At 67.3% G+C, this 16,535-nt stretch overlaps 2 protein-coding genes across 4 annotated transcripts; one reads left to right on the plus strand and one right to left on the minus strand.

Annotated features, from left to right (window-relative positions):
• Positions 1-1,766: 1,766 nt before the first annotated feature.
• Positions 1,767-12,643, minus strand: EPHX2 (epoxide hydrolase 2). Of its 3 annotated transcripts, none has more exons than XM_066995197.1 (19): positions 12,530-12,643; positions 8,435-8,519; positions 8,166-8,325; positions 7,362-7,552; positions 7,024-7,146; positions 6,456-6,530; positions 6,221-6,316; positions 6,033-6,111; positions 5,689-5,723; positions 5,508-5,534; positions 4,374-4,459; positions 4,097-4,208; positions 3,747-3,821; positions 3,109-3,154; positions 2,928-3,030; positions 2,669-2,738; positions 2,470-2,550; positions 2,170-2,228; positions 1,767-2,076 (listed from the first exon to the last, which is right to left on the minus strand). In XM_066995197.1, exons 2-19 carry the CDS (start codon positions 8,459-8,461, stop codon positions 1,992-1,994), a joined length of 1,530 nt encoding a protein of 509 aa, XP_066851298.1. In that variant the 5' UTR covers positions 8,462-8,519; positions 12,530-12,643; the 3' UTR covers positions 1,767-1,991. The 3 variants fall into 3 exon arrangements, with proteins under 3 accessions (XP_066851298.1, XP_066851296.1, XP_066851297.1); XM_066995195.1 differs by lacking the exon at positions 12,530-12,643 and adding an exon at positions 12,487-12,509; XM_066995196.1 differs by lacking the exon at positions 12,530-12,643 and adding an exon at positions 10,585-10,758.
• Positions 11,905-15,396, plus strand: LOC125184752 (uncharacterized). Its single transcript, XM_048079398.2, has 3 exons — positions 11,905-12,061; positions 13,397-13,821; positions 14,230-15,396. Exons 1-3 carry the CDS (start codon positions 11,975-11,977, stop codon positions 14,381-14,383), a joined length of 666 nt encoding a protein of 221 aa, XP_047935355.1. The 5' UTR covers positions 11,905-11,974; the 3' UTR covers positions 14,384-15,396.
• Positions 15,397-16,535: the final 1,139 nt, after the last annotated feature.

The following is a 16,535-nucleotide window of genomic DNA, read 5'->3' on the forward strand; positions in this document are numbered from 1 at the left end:
CTTTTTTTTTTTTCTTCCTGTTCTTGAAGGTGAGCGCTGTGATTTATGGAGCAGGAATTGCAAAGATTTTTCTTTTCTGAAGCCGGCCTTTTGTGAGCTGCCCCTCGCGCTGAGGCAATTTCTTTCAAGCCTCTGCTCCTTAAATCAAGGACTTGAACCCCCCCTGAAAGCTTCTCCCTCACATTTTCTGCTTTCTTGATGCTTCGGTGACCCCCAGAGGGGCTGGACATTGGCCGTGGGACATGACAAGGACGTGGCTCTTTCGACACCTTCGTCTCTGCTGCCAGCGCTCACCAAAACGTCGTGGATCCATTTCGGGGGGCTTCTTCCCACCCCAGCCCAGCTGAAGCCCTCCCACCTGCCTGCCCCCCCCCCCCCCGAACCCGGCCGGTGGGGCTCTGTGCCCTGCAGCCCACCCACCCAAATCCTGCGAGAGGCAAACCCGGGGGCACCCGGCACCTTTCTGGGGGCGTTTGCATGGCTCTGGCCGTGGTCCCCTGGACACGTCGCCACCCGGCCCCACGTCTGCTTTGGGTCTGCAGGCTGTGGGGTGCCTCCATCCTTGGGGGGGGGTCACTCTGGGCTAACCCCATCCTCCCATCTGTGTATCACCAGAGCTCTCCAAGCGTGCCGAGGATGCGTGCGCCCAGGGGTCCCAAAGATGCCCGCACCCACGGGGCTGAAGGAGCCGGTCCAGGCTGCAGGAGAGGGGTCATGGAGCAGGGGTTGGGATTCAGGACAAGGGGGCTGCCAGAGCAATGCCTTGCTTTGGATTTGGGGGGGGGTTATAAGGTGTGCAATGAGGGAAGGGGGCTCGGGAGCTCCCTGCAGGTCCTCGCTCCGGGAGCCGTCCCCAGGGGGGCTGCGGCACCTGGGCACGGTGTGCTTGCAGCTCCAGAGCCTGCTGATGGCTGCAAACAGCTGGGGGGGGGGGACCGCACAAGGGGCTGGGGGGGCTCCCTCTGCCACTCAGGCCGTGTTCTGCTCTCCTGCAAACGCCTCTGGCGAAACAAGCGACAAACCCCAGCCTCGGTGCCAGCTGTGGGGCCCGCTTGGCAGCGCCTGCCCCGCTCCGCAGGCACGGCCCCGGCCGCCCGGGCAGGCTCCGGCTGACGCTCCCGGCTTTTCTGTTCCAGCAGCAGGCTCCAAAGCAGCTCAGGAAGCCACTGCCGAGGCTGCCTCCCCTGCCAGCAGGACGGGGCGAGGCAGAGAGCCAAGCGCTCGCCGGTGGATTTACGGGGAGCTGGAAGGAGCGGCTGGGGAGCGCGGTGCTGAGCGTTTCGGCGGCCTCGCTGGCAGACCCAGCGGTGCTTGGAAGGGAGATGCGCTGGGGTTAGCAGACAGACAAAAACCGCAAATCCCGCGCTGAAAATAGCCGGGGGAAGAGTTTGGGGGGGGGGCTGGAAATACCAAGCGTGTTTGCCCGGTCCTTACGCCGTCCTGGCTGTCTGCTAACAACTTCTGCTGGGGCCGGAGCAAGGGTTGGGAGCTGAGGCAAACGGCACAGCAGGCCCGAGGCGAGCCCTGGCACCTCGGGGCCCCGGCGGCACGACGGGGATGCTGCAGGCCGCAGCACCGACCCGCCCCAAGGACCAGGCGGATAAGCAGCAGGGGCTGAGCCCTCTTACGAGACATCAGAGAAGCCCCAGGGGTGTCCCATCCTTAGGGATGGCCCCGGAGGAGTTTGTGGGGAAGGGCACGGCCCGGAGCCCATCGGAGGGCTCAGCCCAGGGCTGGGGACACGGTGCTGGCACATCCCCTACTGCTCAGGTCACCTTGTGCTTTATTTCTCCGCGGGTTACAGGGCGGGGGGGCGATTTCCGCAGCAGCATTAATTATCATTAGTGCATCCAAACCTCCCGACGAACGCCAGGGACCCTCCGAGCACAGCCCCAGAGCACGGGCAGCCCCCGGGACGGGGTCGGGGCGATGCAAGGAAAAGCGCGCCGGGAGCCAGGGGTTTGGGGTCGGGGTCCCCCCCCCGGCCCCGCTCACAGCCGGGACACCCTGGGCACGGCCCCGTCGGCAGGGAGCCCCTCCAGCCACTCCACCAGGATCTTGTTCAGCGCCGCCGGCCTGGCGGGAGGGCACAAAATGGGGCTCGGAGCCAGGTGCTGGTGGCACTGGGGGGGTGCCCAGCCCCGGGGGGGGGGGGTCGCTGTCTGGTACCTCTCCATCTGCGTCCAGTGGCCGCACTCCTCGAGGTGTCCCCGGCGCAGCTGCGGCACCTTGCAGGGGGGCAGCGAGGGGTCGTGATGTGCTGCCCCCCAGCCTGGCAGCGGGGATAAATCCCCCCCAACCTCTGCCTGCCTCTGGAAAGGAGGGAACGCCGCCCTCTCCCTGCTTATCCCCTTCCTTGTCCCACGGCTGGGCCAACCCTGGGGGTCCCAGCAGGGTTCCCGGACAGCCCCCGGGGGCTTTTCCCCCCTTTTAAGGTCCCGTTGCAGTGGGACGGGACCACGTACGTACCCACTCCTCCATGCCCTTGCTCATGCTGGGGTGCAGCACCACGTCCTTCCCCGCCGTCACCATCAGCGCGGGCATCAGGATCTGGAGGGGAGGGGGACACGGGGCAGGGGTGGGCGAGGGGACGGCGGTGGCCCCGCACCCGCTGCCTTTCCCCCCCTCCCCGGGCTCCTGCGGGATGGGGAGCAGGATCCGTCCCCACCTTCCTGTCCTTGGCGGTGAGCGCCCAGCGCCAGTTGGGCCGCATGTTCCGGTACCAGTTCAGCGGACCCCTGGGGACGAAGAGGGGACGGGGTGGAGGTGTAGGGGTTCCCGCTGCCCCCACACCAAAACCCCACAGGGACGCAGCAGCGCTGTCCCCACACAGCCTCATCTCGCCGTTACAAACCAGGGGCTCGTGGGGGGGGGTGTTTGGGACCCCCCCAGCACCCATTCCCTCCCGCCCCCCTTCCAGCTCCTACCTGAAGCCGGACTTCTGGAAGCGCTGGATGTAGTACTGCAGCTCGGGGCCGTGCAGGATCAGGCTCTCCGGAGGGTTTTCGGGGAAGCCGACCAGCAGCCCCCCTGCGGCACGAAGCACCGGGATGGATGCGACCACCCGTGGGGCTGTGCCCCCCCCCCACCCCCCGGCTCGGCCCCTACCTCGCTCCTGGATGCCGAGGAAGCTGGGCGCGGAGGGCAGGCGGTCCTGCGGGGAGAGAGCTCGTAACCCTGTCGGCTTCTTTTTTTTCCACCCTTTTTTTTTTTTAAATTATTATTTTTTTGCATTTTACGTTTGCATCGTAACTCGTAAGCTCGCAACTGGGGGGGCAACGTGGCCGGGGAGGGGACCCCTCCTTGCCGTGAGCCGGCTCCGAGCATCGCAGCACCCCGAGGGATGCAGGATGTGCGCTCCAGCCCCGGGCCAAGCACCAGGATCACTGGTGGGGGGGACACACGAAGCATCCCCTCCTCAATGCCTCCTGTCCTCTGCGCACCCCCTGGGCAGCGCTGTTTTGAACCTGCAAGGTTTGTGCCCTGGAGCGAGAGATGAAGTTCCAGGGACGGGCGAAGCGAGTGGCAGTGGCACCACGGGGAGGAAGGAGAGCGCCTCCCCTACGCTGCTCACAAGGACGCGTTCACTCTGGTCCCTACCGATGGCTGCCTGGATGCAGACTTTGCCGCAGACGGGTGCCGTGCCGGCCTCGCTTGGGAAGGGTGCAGCGTGCCTGAGGGTCACTGGGGACAGTGCCAAGCCACTCCCCCGCTCCCAGCAGAGCCCCCCCAAGCCCTGCTCCTACCTCCTGGCGGGTGGAGCGGATCAGGGCCTTCAGCGTGCGCCCCACGTCCTTCTCCAGCTCTGCCTCCGCGACGCCCTGCGGGGGGGACCCCACGGTGGTGCCGGCCCCGCTCCGAGCACCGGGTAGCACAGCGCGGGGACAGGGGGCTTTTTGGGGTGGGGCACAGGGCCAAAATCGGTGGGTAGGATGGGGCAGTGGGGTGACAGCGGGAGCCCCCCAGGCACCAGCTTTGCCATGGGGCAGGCGACGCTCACACGAGCTGGGGAGCCCAGCACGGGCACATCCCCCCCTCCGGGGGGCTTTGAGCCCCAAAATGATAAAATGCACCCCCCCCACACACCCCAACTCACCGGCTCCTGGAAGTAGAACTGGTAGTCGAACGTGGGGATGCTTTTCATCTTCTCCACTATGTCCACGGCGGGGTCCGCGGGCCGGTACGGGGTGTTGAGCGAGGCCACGGCCCTGCGGCACCGCGGGGAGAAAAAGTCACCGCGGGGAGCAAACAGACCCCGAATGCAGGGGGTCGGGGGGCTCAGCAACGCTGTCGTCCCCCCCCCAGGGTGACACACGACGGGGCCCTGCAGGGACCCAGGCCGGTCCCAAAGGGGCAGCACGGCGCCGACCCACCTCACTCTTTCGGGGTAGAAGAGGGCCATGTTCCAGACCACCGCACCGCCCCAGTCGTGGCCGATGAACACGGCCTGCGGGATGCCCTGCGGGACGGGGACACGAAGTGGGGAGGGGGCACCGTCAGCGGGTCCCCGAGGCGAGCATCCTGGTGAAAATCCCCCCCCCCCAAAAAAAAAAAAAACCCCAAAGCAGCAGCCAGCGCCCCGAGCACAGAGAGGAAGTTTGCCTTCCTCCAAAGCAGCAAAAAGCTGCCGCCACCACGGGATGGATGGGGACGGGAGCAGGGGGCAGAGCCGGCTGGAAAGGGCTGGGGGGGCCCTGCTTGGGATGCGGCCCCCCCAGCAATGGGGCCGGGAGGGGGCCAGCAGCACCCCGCAGGGGTGGCCGCATCCTGCCCGGATCGGGCACAGCACCGCGCTGCCCCCTCTCCTCCCTCCTCGCCGACCCCCGCGGGCGCCCCCAAACAAATCCAATTAAAACGGCAGCTCGTGACGGGCGCAGCAGACGGCTCGTAATTAGCTGATGGTTAGAAATGTAATTAAAATTCCCTTCCAGCAGCAAGAGCTCCCTGAGGATGCCGGGGGGGGGGCGGTGAGGCCATGCGCCGCAGCTCAGCCCCCTTCCCATGGGGGACGCTGGGCTGCTCGGGATGCTGGTGACCCCAAAATTACAGCCCTGGCCCCGCCACGCTCACAAAAAGCCCCCCAAAACCTCCACTTTTGGGGCCAGCGAAGCTGAACGTGAACGAGGAGCTTTTGCAAAGGTGCTCACAGCGCTTTGTTTTTTTTGTTTGTTTTGTTTTGTTTTTTCCCTGTTCCTTGATTTTTCTTTTTAGGACAGTTGAGGTCGAAAGGGGAGCAGGGAGGCATCGGGGCGATGCTCCCACGGTGGGCGCCCACCTCCCCGTCCTCGGCTCGAGGTCCTGGAGGAGGCAACGCGGAGCCGGAGCTAAGCAGAGCCTCCCCGAGGATGCCCCGGAGCGGTTCCCCTATGGACCTTGTGTGAGCATCCCCCCACCCCGAGAATCCCACCCGTGGGGGGCAGAAGGTGGGGAGCAGAAGGGCAGAAGACCCCCGTCCCCACCAGCCGGGGTGCAGGGACCCATGGGTGGCGGGGGGGGGGGCTCCTCACCAGTTTGTCCAGGAACACCGCCAGGTCCTGCAGGAGGGAAGGCAGAGGTCAGATGAGAAGGGACCGAGCCCCAGCACTGCCCCACAGGCAGGGGCCAAGCCCAGGCGTGGGGGCTCCAAGCACAGCCCCCCCACCCCCCCCGCCCCGTATTTGCCCGTGTGCCCGCAGCACAGCGCCTCACCTTGCAGATCTGCTCCTGGGAATACTCTCCTACATCTGCGGGAAAGACAAATTCCCCTTGGGGCAGCGCTCGCACGGGGGCCACAACAGCAGCAGCCCCCCCCCCCACCTCTCTCGCCCCTCCTCGGGCAGCCCCCGGGGGGGCCCAGCACCACGCAGCACCCGTCCGGTGAAAAATGGCATCAATTGGTGGTCACCGCAGCTACAAGCACCGCTCGCTCCCGGCTCTGAGCCCTCTGACCCAGCACATCGGGGCTGGAAAAACCCCGGGGTGCAGCCGGGTGCACCCACACCCCCCCCCCCCCCCATCCCAGCCCTGCAGCCAGCAGGATGGGGCCAGCTCACCCGGCGGCGCCGTGGACTCCCCGTAGCCCTTCATCTCCAAAGCGATGACGCGGAAACCGGCGTCAGCCAGCGCGGGGATCTACAAAACCGAGCAGAACACGGGCACCCCCACGGGCAGGCGCGGGGACGGCGGGGCACGAAGCCACCCCCCTGCCCCGTGGGGGTCCCGGCTCCCCAGTTCTCCCCACCTGGTAGCGCCACGAGAGCCAGACCTCGGGGAAGCCGTGACAGAGGCACACGGGGGGGCCCTGCCCCATCTCCACGAAGTGCAGCTGGACGCCGGGCTGCAGGGGATGGAGAACCCGCAGTGACCTGGCTCTGCCAGCACCCTGCACCCAGCACCACCCTTAGGAGCCCCCCCGGGTGCTCCTGCCCTCCTCTGAGCCCCGCGCGTGGGTTTTGGCACGCGGTGCCCCCCCGTACCCGTATGGGCACGTATCCGTGGCTCACGTCGGCCGGGTCGCAGGCGGTCGGCAGCGGCTCGTCCTGGTGGAGAAGCTGCGGGGGAAAGGAGCGCGGGACGGGCTCACGAGACGGAGAACAGGACCGTGAGCCCTGCGCCAGCCCCGCCACATCGCGCCCGGAGCCAGCCCAAGTCCCTCGGGGCAGCGATAAGGCGGCTGACACGGGGGCGAGCGGAGCCAAGGGAGGGCTACGCCACATCCAGGGCATCGGGCAGCGACCGGCCTGCCTCTCGCGGCTGCCCCGTGTGCCCAGCAAAGCTCCTGCACGTGTGCTGTGCCTCGTGGCCCTGCCACTTTTCACGCCCCGGGCGTGTTTTTGCTCCGCTGGGCACAGCCGGAGCGAAGGCGCAGAGAGGGACGTGGCCGCTTCCCCTTCCAGCACCGAGCCCGGGCAGCCACACAACCCCCACCCCCCAGACCCCAAAAAGCAGAACCTGAGGCTGCCGGCTCTGCAGAACCGGGGGGGGGGGGATCAGGATGTCCCCAGGGGAGGGCAGGGCAGCAGGGCGCCCACCGCCGCTACGTGCCTGCACGCCCGAGAGCTCCTGCAGCTCCTTCAGGACGGTTTCGGTGTCCCTGACGAGGATGGTGGCCATGCCCATCTCCCGGGCCGGCTTCAAGTTCTCCCCGATGTCATCCAGGAGGATCACCTGGAGCAAAACCAGGGTGAGAAGCTGCTGCTGGGGGCACCCCTGGGTGCCCTGACCCCCCTCCCTGCCCCAGCAGGGTGCCCAGCCCCATGCCCCTGGGCTCGGGGAGCTCTCCAAGGAGCAGGGCTCTGGCACCCAAGGCAGCGACCGAGGGCTGTGGGTGACAAGGGCGTCCCTCGGCGTCCCTCACACCCCGGTGGGAGCGGTGCCCTTACGTCCTGCGGCTTGGCCTGCAGCACCTCCAGGGCGTGGGCGTAGAGCCGGGGGTCCGGCTTGTGCAGCCCGGCGCGGCACGACTCGATCACCACGTCGAAGTGCCTGCGCAGCGCGCCCAGCAGCGTGGCCGTGAAGAGCCGCCCCGCGCTGTCGTCCACCCAGTTGTTGGTGAAGATGCCGGTCTTAAACCCTAGGGGAAGGCAGAAGAAGTTAAACACCTTTTTCCCCCTCCAGCATTTCGTGTCACCTCTGCTCCCCAGAGCAAAAGCAGGAGCAGTTTTCAGACACCGCAGCTTAAAATCTGCTTTGCAAGGCTCTGCCTGCACGACAGACAGCTGGGTAATAAACCCAGCGCACACTAACGCCCTCCAGGAGCACCAAAACCCCTCTGGATCCACCCCGAGGGGCTGCCCTCCTCCCTGTCCCCAAGGCTTACGGGGGGCCAGCTGGGACCCGATGCACCCGCAGCGCCCTGCGGCACCGCCGCTGGGGGCACGGCGGGATCAGGCCCCGCCGGCTTCAGCCACGGCGCTGGGAAAAATCAGCACGACCCCAAATTTCCTGCTGCTCGGGAAAAGCAAGGCACCGATGACGTTTGCTGGGCTTGTGGCAGATGTGCACGGCCAGGATTTGGCCAGCCCAACGTGGGACCCGCAGCGGGGACGCCGCAACCCCGGGGGCGCGCGGGTTTCTCCCGGAGAACTGGGGGTCCCAGGTGGGAACGGTGCCTCAGGACCCCCCGGGGACCCCCATACCCACGGGACCTGCTCGGGAGGGGGAAGCTGCCCCCCTCCAGCACCCACCGTTCCTCCTCAGCACCCCGGCGGCCCGCAGGAGCGGGGCATTGACCGCCCCCTTGGCGGCCATCTCCTCGAAAGCCCGGGCGATGGAGAAGGTGGGCGGCAGGGCGATGCCCGCGGCGGAGGCGTGCTGCTTGCAGCCCTCCTCCACCTCCGAGAAGAGCTGGAAAAAAAACCACCCAGATATTCCACCGGCCCACGGGGCTCAGCCCAAGCCCCCTGGCCCCATCCAGAGGCGGGCCGGGAGCACCCCCGGGGCTCCCCCCGCTCACCTGGGACAGGGTGATCTGCCCCCGCATCACCCTGGCGTGGGGGCTGTCGGGGCCGCCAGCGAGCAGAACATCCCGCAAGAAATTGCTGCAAAAAGGGAGGAGAGGCTGGCCGTAGGGACCCCAAAACCAGGGGGAGGGAAAGACCCCAAAGCTGGGGGGGGGGGGGGGGGGCACGATGCGTGCTGGGGAGGATGCGGGGAGCGGAGCTGGGCTCGGGGCAGCGCTGCCTCCTCATCTCCCGGTCGGGCGCATCGCCTCGTTACGGAGCTGCCCATTAATTTCGGATGGCAGCTCAATTACTTCGCCCCGGCTACGCAAAGGGGCTGATTTGCCAGGGGAAAAAAAAAAATAATAATAAAATGCCGAGAGCGAGGTATTTTGTAAGCTGTAGCTCAAGGAAAATAATTTGCCCTATCAGGAGATCGCAAAAGGCCTTCTGGGGAGGCAATAAAACACGATTACGGCAGCTGGCTCCGGGACAAAGCTCTCCTCCGAGTCGACGGGAGCGCAGCAAATTTTAAAATAAAGCGGCGCTCCTCGTGCCAGCGAGATCGGTGTCACCTTTTTTTTTTTTTTATTTAATAAGGTGAAGGAAATAAAGCTCTCGTCGCCTGATAACGGAGGAATTTATGGCTCCTCCTGCCCCGCGTCCTCCAGCGTTGGTGTTTCCTAACGCCTTGCTTCACCCCGGCCACGCTGTAACTGGGCCAAAGAGCAGCAGGGGAGAGGGCCCGGCTGGTGGCCCCGGTGGCCCCGCAGCCCCGTGGCACCCCGAAAGCGCTCCGTGCCCCACAAAGGCACGGAAAGCCCCGTGCCCACGCAGCCGTCGGGCGACGCCAGCAGCCTGAGCCTGCTGGGGGCAGGCTCGTGGGGTTTTCGGTCCCCCAGCACCCTGGGGAATAGGGCGGGGGGGGTCCCTCGGGGCTCAGCACCGTACCCGGGTGCTGCTTTTTGGGGGAAAAGGTGGCTGCAGAGCCGGTGCTGGGGGGCAGGATGGGGTTAAACACCCAATGTCAGCCGCTTGGGCTGCGTCCAGCAGCGTTTTGGGGAGCGGTGCCAGGGGTGAAAGGGTGCTGTGGGACAGGGGGGTGGCGAAACGGCCCCAAGGGAGCCCGGTGGCGGTGCCCAGCTGCGGAGGGTGCTGGTGCACGGGGATGTGGCGGGGATCCGAGGGGCTCCAAGCTGTGACACCCGCACTGAGCACCCCCGTTGGGGCTCTGGGGCTCGGCTGCCTCCACCCGAGGCTCCCCCGAAGGAGTCACCCAGCTTGCCTCACCGCCAGGCGGTTGCTGCCCCGTCCTGCCCCGTCCTGCCCCGTCTTGTCCCGTCTCGTCCCATCCCATCTCGTCCCGTCTTGTCCCATCTCGTCCCGTCTCATCCCGTCCCACTCTATCCCTCCAGTCCCATCCCGTCCCTCCTGTCCCACCTCATTCTGTCCTGTCCTGTCCTGCCCCATCCCATCCCAGCCCACCCATCCCATCCCATCCCCATCCCTCCCGTCTTGTCCCATCCGTCCCCTTCTATCCCATCCCATCCCAGCCTGTCCCATCCCATCCCCTCCCGTCTTGTCCCATTCCTCCCATCCCATCCTTCCCGTCCTGTCCTATCCCTTCTGTCCCGTCCCGTCCTGTCCATCCCCTCCCGTCCTGTCCCGTCCAACCCCTTCTATCCCCTCCCATCCCATCCTGTCCTATCCCATCCCCATTCCCATCCCACCCCATCCCATCCCATCCCATCCCCATCCCATCCCATCCCATCCCATCCCATCCCCATCCCCATCCCATCCCCATCCCATCCCATCCCATCCCATCCCATCCCATCCCATCCCATCCCATCCCATCCCATCCCATCCCATCCCTCCCGTCCCATCCCATTTTGTCCCGTCCCGTCCCATCCCTCCCACCCCACCCCCCCCCCCCACCCCACCCCGTCCCCATTCCTGTTCCCATCCCATCCCCTCGGGGACCCCACTCCGGCCAAACCGGCGCGGGCGGCGGCGGCACACACAAAATCGCCGCCTCGTCTCCACGTTTCCCGGGCCGAGCGGCGACCCGCCGCGGGGCGGTCGGGCGGAAACGAGGACGCGGGGCCGGGCGCCGCCGTGCCGTGCCGAGCCGAGCCGAGCCGGGCCGGGCCGAGCCGCGCCGTACCTGGGCAGGGCGCAGTCCCGCTCGCAGGAGCCCAGGTGGTGCTGCAGGCCGGGCCCGAACAGCACGCCGCCCAGGTCGAACAGCACCGCCCGCCGCGACATGCTGACCGCCGTCTGCGCCGGGACTCGAACCCGCGACCCCTGACCGGCCGCGGCGAGGCCACGCCCCCCGCCACGCCCGTCAACCGATGGCCACGCCCACAACCCCGCCCCCGCCCCCTGACCACGCCCCCGCCCCCTGACCACGCCCCCCGCCCTCAGACCACGCCCCCCGCCGCCCAGACCACGCCCCCCGCCCGCGGCGCCCGCTGGGTCCTAGCGCCGCCGCCCCGCGCTCTCTCCCGTGTGGATTCTCCGCGGTCTCGTATGAGGCTGAGCTGGGAGCTCTGTGACATTGCTCCGCCGGTCCTCGGCCACGCAGAGCTCAAGAGGCCTCATGGGGTTCAGAGCGAAAAGGGGCAGGGGTGCGCGGGCAGAAGGGCAGCCGTGTGCTGCACACATGCACACACGTGTGCACACACATGCATGCACACACAGACACATGCACATGCCCACGCATGCCTGCATACATGCGTGCACACCTGCATGCACACCTACATACCGGGTCACACTCTCACACCTATGTGTGCACGTCACAGACCTCCACGTATGTACACACAAGCGTGTACACACACAAACGCAGGCACACATCCATTTGCACAAGCATGCACAGAAACATGCATGAAACGTAGCTATATGTACACACGCACAAACACACACATGTATGCACAAACATGCACGTGGCCCGTGTATACCAAACACTCGTGTGGCTGCTGAGTACGTGTGCACACTGCCAGGCAGGCGTGAGTGTGCAGAGGATGCGTGTGCACTGCTGAGCACATGTGTGCGCACTGAGCTCATGTCTGTACTGCCAGGCATATGTGTGTGTGTGCACACAGAGCACGTGTGTGCACCGCTGAGCACGTGTGCACGCTGAGCACGTGTGCATTTGCTGCATTGCTGGGCATGTGTGTGGATGCCTAGCACGTGTGTGCACAAACACGCACGCTGAGCGCGTGTGCACGTGGAGCACATGTGTGCACACTGAGCACGTCTGTGCATTGCCGGGCACACGTGTGTATGCTGACCGTCTGTGCACAAACATGCGTGCTGAGCACGTGTGCACCACCAAGCAAATGTATGCACACCAAGCAGGTGTGTGCACGCCCAGCGCACGTCGACACGCTTAGCACATATATGCACACGTGTGTGAGGCTGAGCCCACCGCGGCCAACATCCCAGCCTCGCTCGCAGCACCCCCAGCCTGGCGGTGTGCACACCCCCGCGCATGCAGCCCTCGAAGCACGGCGTGCCCGGCGCCAAGCACGGCGTGCGTGTGCACGCGCGTGTGCATGCGCGTGTGCAGCGTGGGCCGGCCCCCAGCCTCCAGAGCCGCCGGCAGTGCCCGTCGTGGGACAGCCACCGAGCCGAGCGCTGCGGTGAGCAGGGCAGGGGCTGGAGGGGGGGGGCTGCAGGGGGGGGGGCCGAGCAGCCGCGGTGTGCCATGGAGGGGGGAGCCCCGCAATGCCGGCCCCTGCCTCAGTTTCCCCATCTGCACAGTAAGCGGTGAGGCTGAAGCTTCAAAGGGGCACGGCGGGAGGGGGACGGGGACGGGGACTTGGGGGGGGGGGAAATTGCATTTTTGCAAACAAAGCGCAGCGCAGCTGGGGCATTCCCTGCTGGGATGGTTATGGGATGGGGGGGGGGGGGGGGGGGGGGGCTGCTTTGGGCAGGGTCCAAGCCCGGAGGAGCCATGCATTCAACATCTGTGGGTAGCCCACTGCTGGGGGCGCGGTGTCCCCCATCCCACCCCTGCCCCCCCCCCCAAAAAAAAATCCCCCCAAAACCCTCGCGGGGGACTGACCGGTGGTGGTCCCACAGCAGGGGAGCGGCTGACAGCCCCTTACCCGGCGTCTGGCACGGCTCGGACCGCCGGTGGGCACGGGGATTGTCCGCAGCCTCCGCTTTCTCCTCGTCGGGAGCCTTTTCGGGGAGGGAGGAGAGGCAAGGCAAGAGTCCTGCCGGCCTGCTGCCGCTCCTTCCAGCTCCCCGCTGCCAGCAGGAGCCCGGGCGGCCGCGCTGAGCCCCGGCCAGCTCATGGCACGGCCAGGCCCCTGGGCACGACGCCGCTGCGGTCGCCGCACCGTCCCCACGCGGCGCCTCCGGAGCCGTCTCCGCTCCCTGGGGGGCTCCAAGTGCTCCCTGGGGGGCTGGGTGCTGAGACCCTGGGCGCTCGCTGCGCCCAAGGATGCTCCCGGCAGCCCCGTTCCCTCCCCGTCCCATCCTGCTGCAGGGGGGGTCCGGGGCTGAGCACTGCCACCCCCCCCCCGGGACATCCAGAACCTCCTCGCCCTCGCCGGCAGCCTCTGGTCTCCACCCGCCAGCCCCGGCGCCAGCGGTTTCCAGCGGTTTCCAGCGGTGGTTTTGAAAGAGCCGCATTGTCTGCTCCCCCCGCCGCGGCCCCCTGCTTCTCCTTGGAGCCGGGGGGGGGGGGTGTCTGGGCGGTGAGCAGCCCCCCTAGCAGGATCAGCCTCGCCCCCTCCGTGCCTCGGTTTCCCCCTGGCACCTTAGGGGCGCAGAAGGGGTCCTGGTGGCGCAGGGAGAGTGGGGCTCAGCACCCCGAACCCCCGCATCCCAGCAGCTGGAAATTGTAGGCAGGGAAAAACAAGAGGGCCTGGGGAATTCCGCTGGTGCCAACTGAAATCCGAGGGTCCCTGCAGGGTGCTGAGCCCCCCCCTTCCCCCCCCCCCCCCCCCCCCCCCGTCTCCCCGCAGGCCACCATGGTCCCGCGGGGCCCCGCGTGGTGCCTGCTGCTGGGGCTCTGCGCCCTGCTCCCCCGCGCCAGCACCCAGGGGACCCCAGAAGAGGATGCGGTGCCGGGGGTCCCCGAGCGCTGCGGCGTCACCTTCCACACCCCCAGCCCCTGCGGGCCCCCCCGGCCGCCCCCCTCGGCCTCCCGCGAGGAGCTGGAGCATCTCCGGAGCCTCCTGCAGCAGACCAGGGCCAGCCTGCAGGACGTGGAGGCGGCGGCGGCGCTGGAGGAGCACCGGCCCCGCTACCAAGACGTGATCGCCGAGGCGCTGCCCGCCATCCGCGGGGCCAACCGGGAGTTCCAGGAGAGCCTGGACAACGTCCGCAGGGAGCTGGAGGCGCACGTGGCCGAGACCGAGCACCCGCAGGCGGTGGAGAAGAGGGAGAAGTGAGTGCCGGGGGGGTGGGGGTGCAGGGGGAGGCGAGGCAGGGGGGTGCTCCCCGGAGGAGGTGGGCGCAGGAGGGAGCGTGACACCCAGTGGTGCGGGTGGGAGCCAGCCCCAGGCTACCAAAAACCAGGTCTGGGGGGGCTCCAAGGGTGACTCGTGGTGGGCGCACGTGGGATTTGGATGCTCAGCAAGCCGCTGCCGTCACTACCCATGCATGCACCCCTATCCTAAACCCAACGGGGTGGCCGGAGGTCCCCATCGTGCCAGGTCCCGCTGCTCGCTCCGGGGTGGGATGTAAGGAGGACGGCTTGGCCCTCGAGCCATACAAACCCCAGGAGCAGCCCTGCCCACGCCGGGGGGGGCAGCCCCCTGGGGTGCCTCTGAGCCCGCTCTGTCCCCGTCCCCAGGCTGCGGAAGGACGTCCGCGTGGTGGCCCACGTCCTGCGGCTCACCGCCCGCCTGGCCCGCGCCCTCGACGCCTCCTCGCGCCGCCTCCAGGACGAGCTCAACCAGCGCCTGCAGCGCTCGGCCGCCCGCGCTGCCGCCGGCGCCCAGCCCTAGGACGCGGGGCCGGGCTCTGCCCCTGCCCTCTGCAAGGCCTTGCTTGCTGGTAGGACCCTCTTTTGCCCCCCCAGCCAGCTCGCTCCCACCGCTTTCGGGGCGCACGGCTCCTCTGCGCGGCCCCAGGTTTGCGGAATAAGCCGGGTGCCGGGCTGGCACCGGGAGGGACGGGAGGCTGCAGCCTGCTGTGCGCTGCCCGTAGCCCCAGCCCCAAGTCTTTAATGCATTTATCCCGCAGGAGCTGCGCCCTGCTGTAGCACAGCCCCGTGTGCACGGGGAGATCCCCCTCTGCTGCAGGCTCCTGCACCCTTGGGCCCTCCCCGAGCGTGCTTTGTCCATGCAGCATTTGCAGCTTGCCAGACTCGTGCGCCAGCATCTGAGCACGTTCCCGGGGCTTCCCAGCACCCCTAAAGTGCCTTAAAAATGAATCCCAGCTCCTCTGGGGCTCAGCTGCATCCCGCTGGTGACCTCCCTGCATCGCAGCCCTCCTGGATGCGTCCCTGCATGGGCAGAGCCACCGCCAGCCCCCGTTAATCCATCGTGCAGCCCCAGCCTGGTCCAGGCTCACAAGCTAAAAGACCCCGTCACAACCCGGCTGCTGGGAGCAGGAGGCTGGGGATAGGGCTGGGGACAGGGCTGGGGACAGGGCTGGGGACAGGGCTGGGGACAGGGTGGCTGCGCATGCGCACGCCGGGAAGCGCCGGGCATAGCCACAAACCACCCAGCAGTAAATCAAAGCTGGCATCCGGAGTGCACCAAGCCCACGGGGGTTTGGGCACCAGGAAAAGAGCTGGAGGCAGAACACCCTGGCGAATTCGGGAGCCGGGGGGGGTCTCCGGGCACGGTGTGTCCTGGCCACCCTGCCATGCCGGCCGTGGGGTCCCTGCTGTCCCCGTACGGCCCCGGGGCTGGGCACGAGGCAGGGATCCCCGGGGGCAGCGGCAGCGGCACGACTTCAGGCGCTGCAGGCAGTGGAATAAAGAGGCATTGCGCTCTGCCAGGCGTCGGCGTGATCTCCGTGTCTGTTTTATCTCCGTCCTCTGCTGCCTGAGGACGGCCGCGGCCGCCTGCAGCCCCTCCGGCTCCGAAATGGCACGGGGAGGGCTCGCTGGCTGCTCGCTGCGGGCTGCTCCTCACCTCCAGCACCGTTTGCATCTGCACCTCCTGGTGAGGCTGCAGCGGGCACGGTCCCCTCGGCTGCCCCGTGCCCATGGGACGCTCGGGGACAGACCCAGCAGTGGGGGGGGGGGGGGGGGGGAGGCGCTTCCCCCAAGCCCCCTCGCTGCCCGACCAGAAGTCAGCTCCAGAAAACGGGGAGTCCAGAAGAAATGTCCTGCCCAGAAAATCGACGTCGGTTGTCTTTTTTTTTTCTCCCGATTCACTCACCGTGGTCTTACTAGACTCACCCTCCTGGACACGGATCCATTTCCAAATCCAGGGAGCACACGTCCTGGGCTGTCCTCGCAGCACCCCGGCTTTCCCCAGGCGATCCCTGCCCCTCTCATTCTTCCCTCTGTCCTCCTCCTCCAGCCCCAGCACCCACCCGAGCATCCCCAGCACCACCACCTGGCCCTTTGGACAGCCTTAGGACATGTCCCCGTGGGCTCAGGACCCCGCACAGGGGCTTTGCGTTGCTGGTGCTCAGCACCCTGAGGACACCAGGAACGGAGGCGGGATGGGGCGCAGAAAATTCCTTGCGGGGAGCAGCAAATTCCAGCACCCCCCCCCCCCGAGCCCGGCTCTGCCTCCTCGTTTATCTCCCGGGGGAAAGGAAGCCGACGATTCCCCAGGTCCCCCAGGGCTGGAAATTGCAGCCCTGGGCTTCAGTCGCAGGAAGGCTGCGCGTTACATTTCCTAGCAGGAAGGAAGGAGGGAGGCTGGCCTGGGGACGGGGCTGAGCCTTCGGGGAGTTGAGCACGGGCGGGCTCGGGGTTTCCCATCCTCCTGCAGATGGGGAGCTGAGCAAGCAGCCCTGTCCCCATCCCTGTCCTTGTCCCCATCCCTGTCCTTGTCCCCATCACTGTCCCCAAGCCCCTGTTGCACCTCGGACCGGCCGGGGGTGACTCGGTGAGTGGCCGCGGGTGGAGGGATGAAGGCTCTGCGAGGTGGGGAGATGCAGGATGCCTTGGCTTTGCTCTCCCACTTTTGCCAC

Source organism: Anser cygnoides, chromosome 3, assembly GCF_040182565.1.
Source record: "Anser cygnoides isolate HZ-2024a breed goose chromosome 3, Taihu_goose_T2T_genome, whole genome shotgun sequence".
NCBI lineage: Eukaryota > Metazoa > Chordata > Aves > Anseriformes > Anatidae > Anser > Anser cygnoides.